Consider the following 8,438-nt stretch of genomic DNA (forward strand, 5'->3'; position numbering starts at 1 on the left):
TTCATGAAAGAATTTTAAATTGAAGATTAAACATAGGAAATCACATGTTAAAACTAGGTTTTATATCTAAATTTTTTGAATAACATGTGAAGTAGCTTCTTCTTGAATATTCATAAGGTGCAAATATGTTGTACAAGAACATCTCATATGGAAAAAGTAATCACTATATACATGAATCCCTTTCTGAAACATAAAAATGAAGCCTTGACATATGTCATGAATGACCATCTATATATATTTAAATGTAGACCCATTGATATCAATGTTTCCATAATTTAACACTTAATTAATGTAGCTGTCATACAATATTTCCAATGTCCAAGCACTCATAATGGTGGATATAATCTCATGTTTGATACATGACATGGATTCTTTCTTCTCAAAATTGTCAACAATTTTGGTGCTACATACAAAGAAATAATATTTGAGATCCTTCTAATAGCCCTTTGGCTTACGTTATAGAACCAAATAGCTATGTTGATTTGTAAGAGAACTATATCCCATTATAGTATATTGAAGGTGGAAGGCTAGGAGCAACTAATGTAGGTTCAGGTTGAGAGTACATTGGTGCATATGGATATTGGGGCTCTCCATTATAAGGTGGCTCAACGGATGTTGGTGGCATAGAGGAGCTATGTGGAGGCTCTTCATATGGATATGGAGGTTCAATGTATGGGTTTGAGTTGGGTGGTTCAGCATATGGATGTGGATATGGGGGCTCTGGATATGGGAATGGCAAGGGTGCCTCTACCTTTGGATATGGATATGGATATGGGGGCTCTAGATATGGGAATGGCAAGGGAGCCTCTACCTCTGGATGATGTGGATATGAATATCGATCATGTGGATGTGGGTTTCTATGGTGTCGATATGGGTATGGTGGTTCTACATGAGGGAAGGGATGTGGATATGGGGATTCTACAAAAGAGGGCCAAATTGCAATATCTCTTGTGTTCTCATTTTGGGCATATAGCTTTTTCATTGTTCTTGTGTTAAGTTTAAATGTGGGTTGTGGTTCAACAAATGCACCTCCTATTTGTATCCGATGAGAAGTTGTTGCTTCTAGTGAGTCACAAAGATTTGGGAGATGTATGCCTGAGAGAAAAAAGAAGAAGAATGTTAGAATAGTTTTATTCTTCTACCAAGGTTATGTCTCTTGTTTTCATGTGATGACTCAAAGGCTATATTCTTAGGGATCCTATGAAATTATCTCTAGGAAATGAACATGAGAGCTTCATTTTAATCATGAACAAACTTGAGCTTGCATGATCACACATATATAATTCATACAGCTATTAGACATTTTGCATTAAGTATAAGAGTGAGCCCCCTTAAGAAATATGATGTTACTAACCTATAGATGCTAATTTGTATACGTGCACAAAGATCATGTAATATTAATAAACTTCATAGATCTTTATCATGTGACAAGCTTTAGCTTTCATTACCTTCTTCAGCAGCAAGCTTTGTGTATATGTCTATGATATTGGGGCAATTACCAACACATCTATTCGAGCATATTCCTTGAAGAAATCGAGGTTCTAAAAGGGCATCACTTGAGAGGCCAACTGAGAGCCTCTTAAGTCCACAAGAGTTTATACATTCATCTGTCTCAATCCATTCAAGGGGCCTTTCTGCCAAGATCATTGAAGTCTGCAATTGTTAAACAACTAAAATTTAGCAATGTGAAAGCATCTATATGATTATTACACATCCTTAGAAGATAATGGAATTTAAACACACTCAAGCTCTTAAGTCATGCAAAAATAGTGCTATATTCGAAGTTCCAAAAATAGTTATACTTGTTAGATCCCACTTGGAATGGTGCACTATGATTTTCTTCTCAATTAGTTTGGAGTATTCTTGTTATGTATTGAAATAGAGTATTCAATGGCCTATGAATGTCTCTTGCCAAGACCTACAAGATACAAGAACCAAGCTAGAATAAAATATCCGATGTGACACAAACCTAGAAGATATGTTGTATCATTCTTGTACTAGAATATTTATTGAAATGAACTAAAATTTTCACTCTTAAATGATATTATATCATTCAACCATCTACAAATGTTCCCTTATAGTAATTGAATGCTATAAAGGGCAACCAAGTCATTCATTCAAATATAAACTAAAAATAAAGATGAGGACCTTAGTCACAAACTTGAAGAAAGGCCCCATGCATTTCCTAGAGGTATTAGCATCTACTTAGAGTGTTGCTCATTATCCTTCGAACTAATAAATATTATCAATCCAGATCACTTGATGCTCTTTGATATTGAATAATCTTTTCCTTGTCAAATTTTAATATTTCCCTCTAGAATTCTAAATACTATGGCTTCTATGCTATTAATGATTCCAAACATGAAAACACAACATGGTTGAAATTTGTGCCTTTATTAGACCTTTAGAGTCAATGCGTTTTTTCTTATTATTCTCTTCCTCTCCTTACAAATATGAATTTTCGACCTAGGGCCAATCATTAACCTCCCACATGGACTTAAAATTTAGCTTTTGGTTCTTAAAAAACACTTATGCAAAACAATCTAATATCTTTATTGAAACTCTACAACTAAACACCAATGAGATCATTCACAAAACGTCATGTTTTTTGTTTTGTGCAAACAAAAGACAATTTGGAACTTGGAACCCATAATCCCATGATGTAATCGATATATGTATGTACCTGGCACTTATAATCCACTTTGCCACTTTGTCGTGTGTATTGCTTCTCAAGCACACATCGTGCACCATTAGAGGCCACAGCAAATGCACAATCCTCCACAGGAAGTTCTTCACACTCAAGGTTTCCTATTAAAGTGTATAGTTTTCTAGTGTGAAAGATTGATGGGAAGTGAGATGTAGAGAGTAGAGACACTAAGATCAAGGATCATGAGTTGAAGGAACATAAAAAATCAATTGATGATAATTGAGAAGTTGTGAGACTAACAAAAGAGAGATCAAAGTTTATTAAAGTCTTAAGAAATGATGAGGTTAAGAAGCCTTATAATACCTACATTTTAAGGATCTCTAAAAGATTAGCATCTAGTTGATGCCTAAATATATTAAGTTAAGACTCGTTATTTGAGAATATAGCTTCAAAAAGGTCATTCTACCTTTTGTTTAAATATAAACCTTATATATATGTGTGTGTGTGTGTGTGTGTGTGTGTGTGTGTGACAAATTTCCAATTTCTTTAATGCTAAACCTAAGCTTATAGGTTTTCCCAAGTTCTCTAAAGAACATTTTTACAAAAGTATATAGTGAAAATGAATTCCCTCTCCCAAAAAAAGTAAAAATTAAAAGGTTGAATCTTTATCTCTTCTCCCCCACCCCACCCCACCGTAAACTCCTTGCCCCCCCCCCCAAAAAAAAACCAATAAAAATCAAACATATTAGTGAAAATGATCTAGCTCTCCAAATATAATAATGATTAAAAGTTAGCATTTTTTCAATGGTCCACCCCCCCCCCCCCCCCCCCCCCCGCCCAAAAAAAAGAAAAAGGAAAAACAAGTATATTAATGAAAATGAGCTGCCTCTAGAAAGATAATAATAATAATTAAAAGTTAAAAACTTTAGAAAACACACCGCCCCAACCCCCCCAAAAAGGAGGAAACCTGAACATAAAGAATGTCACCATGAAAGCAGAGATGGATGGAGTTACCGAGGGTTTGATGAAACAGCAAGAGGAGCGAGGTGAGGAGGAGGAGGCTGCAGCAGCATGCTTGAGGGCTCTTCCACCCACAGCAGGCCATGATGGAAGGCGCCTGTGGCAGACCCAGAAAGACAAGCCTGATTGCTTGGGGCAAACGACAAGAAAGGAAGAAAGAAGGTGCTGGCAATGGCAGCAGATAAGGCACAGACTTGCACTCTTGCTGCCGCTGCCGCCGCCGCTGCTGCTGCTGCTGCTGGCTGTGTGTGTGTGTAAAAGGGTGCTGCGTGAGGACCGCCGAGGACGACGACGCTTCACCAAGCCGGTTTCTTGCAATGGCGCGCTTGCGTCACTTTGCGATGGCTTCATTAGAATCGGTTACCGTTATTATTATATGATCGGTATTCATTACGTCCACTCTCGTGTTACGATTATGATTCAACTTTTAAGGTAACGTTACACCGCCTTGCTAACCCATCTTTATCTATACTATATGTTAAGGGGAGGTCGGGGGCTGCTGCCACGTGGCAGCCCCCGACCCCCCCCTTCCCTTTCGGGGGGGGTGCCACGCGTCGGCACCTCCGTCGTGAGTCGCTCGCCCGCTGCCCTCGCCTCGGCCTGCGTGCGCCCGCGTGGATCCTCCCTCGGCTTGCGTTGAAGCCTCCTCGGCTTGCGTGGCGCCCACCGCCTCCTCCTACGAATCGGCTCCTCGAGCTGCTGCAGGCTGCGAGTATCGATTTAATGCCTCGACCTCCTCGACCTGTGTGGCGAAGCCTCTACCTCCTCGACCTGCGTGCGAACGAATCGCACCCAGCCAACTCTATATAAAGAGCTGCTACGACTCCTCCGAGTATCTTCTTCTGTTGTGCATGTGCGACTCCATAATCCACGTCTGCCACCATTGCTGGGAGCGACTGCTGCAACTCCAGCGAGCTACTTCAGCAAGCGATTGCTTCTGCAGAGGTACCTCATTATCCTCTGCCTATTCATCATCATTTGAGTACCAATTTTTTGCATGCCTCAAACACAATGATTCCAATACACACACACACACACACACACACTCTCTCTCTCTCTCTCTTTGTGGCTCCACCCCCTTGAAAATTTCTATTGTGGAGTAGGGGTCTCTCCCTCTCTCTGCTGAAAACAAAGAAAACACACACACACACACACGTAGGTATACATACTCACCTTCCCTTTCAATGACACACACACACACACATACACACACACACACACACACACATGTAGGTATACATACTCACCTTCCCTTTCAATGTGCCTTAAAAAAATATTTTATGTGTAGAGGCATTGTTTGAGTGCCGCATAAGATTAGAGTTAGGTTAGCTAGATCCATACATTAAAAAAATATTCTAGGTTTGGAGTCATTGTTTGAGTGCCACATAGGGTAGGAGTTAGGTTAGGTAGATTCGTAGATTAGTTACATCCATACTCAGCTCAACCTCCATAGCACACACACACACACACACACACACACGTAGGTATACATACTCACCTTCCCTTTCAATGACACACACACACACACATACACACACACACACACACACACGTAGGTATACATACTCACCTTCCCTTTCAATGTGCCTTAAAAAAATATTTTATGTGTAGAGGCATTGTTTGAGTGACGCATAAGATTGGAGTTAGGTTAGCTAGATCCATACATTAAAAAAATATTCTAGGTTTGGAGTCATTGTTTGAGTGCCACATAGGGTAGGAGTTAGGTTAGGTAGATTCGTAGATTAGTTACATCCATACTTAGCTCAACCTCCATAGCACGCACACACACACACACACACACACAAACACACACACACACGTAGGTATACATACTCACCTTCCCTTTCAATGACACACACACACACAGACATACACACACACACACACACACACGTAGGTATACATACTCACCTTCCCTTTAATGTGCCTTAAAAAAATATTTTATGTGTAGAGGCATTGTTTGAGTGCCGCATAAGATTGGAGTTAGGTTAGCTAGATCCATACATTAAAAAAATATTGTAGGTTTGGAGTCATTGTTTGAGTGCCACATAGGGTAGGAGTTAGGTTAGGTAGATTCGTAGATTAGTTACATCCATACTCAGCTCAACCTCCATAGCACACACACACACACACACACACGTAGGTATACATACTCACCTTCCCTTTCAATGACACACACACACACATACACACACACACACACACACACGTAGGTATACATACTCACCTTCCCTTTCAATGTGCCTTAAAAAAATATTTTATGTGTAGAGGCATTGTTTGAGTGCCGCATAAGATTGGAGTTAGGTTAGCTAGATCCATACATTAAAAAAATATTCTAGGTTTGGAATCATTGTTTGAGTGCCACATAGGGTAGGAGTTAGGTTAGGTAGATTCGTAGATTAGTTACATCCATACTTAGCTCAACCTCCATAGCACGCACACACACACACACACACACACACACAAACACACACACACACGTAGGTATACATACTCACCTTCCCTTTCAATGACACACACACACACATACACACACACACACACGTAGGTATACATACTCACCTTCCCTTTAATGTGCCTTAAAAAAATATTTTATGTATAGAGGCATTGTTTGAGTGCCGCATAAGATTGGAGTTAGGTTAGCTAGATCCATACATTAAAAAAATATTCTAGGTTTGGAGTCATTGTTTGAGTGCCACATAGGGTAGGAGTTAGGTTAGGTAGATTCGTAGATTAGTTACATCCATACTCAGCTCAACCTCCATATTTGAGTCATTGTTTGAGTGTCACATAGGGTAGGAGTTAGGTTAGGTAGATTCGTAGATTAGTTGCATCCATACTCAGCTCAACCTCCAAATTTGAGTGCCACATAGGGTAGGAGTTAGGTTAGGTAGATTCGTAGATTAGTTACATCCATACTTAGCTCAACCTCCATATTCTAGGTTTGGAGTCATTGTTTGAGTGCCACATAGGGTAGGAGTTAGGTTAGGTAGATTCGTAGATTAGTTGCATCCATACTCAGCTCAACCTCCATATTTGAGTGCCACATAGGGTAGGAGTTAGGTTAGGTAGATTCGTAGATTAGTTACATCCATACTCAGCTCAACCTCCATATTTGAGTCATTGTTTGAGTGCCACATAGGGTAGGAGTTAGGTTAGGTAGATTCGTAGATTAGTTGCATCCATACTCAGCTCAACCTCCATATTTGAGTGCCACATAGGGTAGGAGTTAGGTTAGGTAGATTCGTAGATTAGTTACATCCATACTCATCTCAACCTCCATATTTGAGTGCCACATAGGGTAGGAGTTAGGTTAGGTACATTCTTACATTATAATGTAATAGAGGTATGGAGTCATCAGTTGAGTGCCATATATTAAAAGAACGTAAATAAATATTTTATGTGTAGAGGCATTGTTTGAGTGCCGCATAAGATTGGAGTTAGGTTAGCTAGATCCATACATTAAAAAAATATTCTAGGTTTGGAGTCATTGTTTGAGTGCCACATAGGGTAGGAGTTAGGTTAGGTAGATTCGTAGATTAGTTACATCCATACTCAGCTCAACCTCCATAGCACACACACATACACACACACACACACACACGTAGGTATACATACTCACCTTCCCTTTCAATGTGCCTTAAAAAAATATTTTATGTGTAGAGGCATTGTTTGAGTGCCGCATAAGATTGGAGTTAGGTTAGCTAGATCCATACAATAAAAAAAAAAACCAGGTTTGGAGTCATTGTTTGAGTGCCACATAGGGTAGGAGTTAGGTTAGGTAGATTCGTAGATTACTTACATCCATACTCAACTCAACCTCCATATTTGAGTGCCACATAGGGTAGGAGTTAGGTTAGGTAGATTCGTAGATTAGTTACATCCATACTCAGCTCAACCTCCATAGCACACACACACAGATACACACACACACACACACGTAGGTATACATACTCACCTTCCCTTTCAATGTGCCTAGAGAAAACTTAGCTTACACCAATTTTTTGCATGCCTCAAACACAATGATTCCAACACACACACACCTTTTTTTTTGTTTTTTGAAGATGGTCTTTGTTTTCAGCAGAGAGAGGGAGAGACCCCTACTCCACAATAGAATTTTTTAAGGGGGTGGAGCCACAGAGAGAGAGAGAGAGAGAGAGAGAGAGAGAGAGAGAGAGAGAGAGAGAGAGTAGCTTGAGTGCAGCTTACCTGATCACTTTTTCTCCTTGCACCAACCTATCACTCACCTCAACCTCCTTGGTGAGTCCTTTTGTGTAATGGTAGCCATTTCTATAACTTTCTTAAATAGGTCAAAGTTCAAAATAGCAAATGCATCTTTCAAAACTAAAGATGCGTGCTACATTAAAGTGTTTTGATATGAAAGTGTGTTAATATTATTTCTTAATGTGTTTATGCGTGTTATTAATTAATGTATTATGTTTGTCATTACATTGTTAACGTGTATTACGTGTTTTAAGTGTTTGATTAATTAATGTGTGTATGTGTTTTAGTATAAAAAATGTGTGATAACATTGTTATGTTTGTGTTAATAGTATGTATTCATATGTTATCTTTACATCATAAGGATGATATTTGTGGTTCATATTGATCAAGTGCTATGACTTTTTTTTTCCAAATAATAGACATTTTAGCCCATGTGCAAGACCCAAACCCCCATGTGAAAAATGCTTGCATGGTTTCAAATTCTCTATCTTATCTTTACATAGTAAGGATGATTTTAGTGGTTAATATTGATCAAGTGCTATGACTT

At 39.1% G+C, this 8,438-nt stretch overlaps 1 protein-coding gene across 2 annotated transcripts; it reads right to left on the minus strand.

Moving 5' to 3' along the window:
- Positions 1–208: 208 nt before the first annotated feature.
- Positions 209–4,038, minus strand: LOC148031437 (uncharacterized). Of its 2 annotated transcripts, XM_087685756.1 has the most exons (4): positions 3,662–3,885; positions 2,684–2,808; positions 1,449–1,653; positions 219–1,095 (listed from the first exon to the last, which is right to left on the minus strand). In XM_087685756.1, exons 1-4 carry the CDS (start codon positions 3,750–3,752, stop codon positions 494–496), a joined length of 1,023 nt encoding a protein of 340 aa, XP_087541882.1. In that variant the 5' UTR covers positions 3,753–3,885; the 3' UTR covers positions 219–493. The 2 variants fall into 2 exon arrangements, with proteins under 2 accessions (XP_087541881.1, XP_087541882.1); XM_087685755.1 differs by lacking the exon at positions 2,684–2,808 and having other exon boundaries at positions 209–1,095; positions 3,662–4,038.
- Positions 4,039–8,438: the final 4,400 nt, after the last annotated feature.

The sequence above is a fragment of the Lygodium microphyllum genome, chromosome 9, assembly GCF_053477565.2.
Source record: "Lygodium microphyllum isolate KBCC chromosome 9, Lygodium_microphyllum_v1.1.10, whole genome shotgun sequence".
NCBI classification, from domain to species: domain Eukaryota; kingdom Viridiplantae; phylum Streptophyta; class Polypodiopsida; order Schizaeales; family Lygodiaceae; genus Lygodium; species Lygodium microphyllum.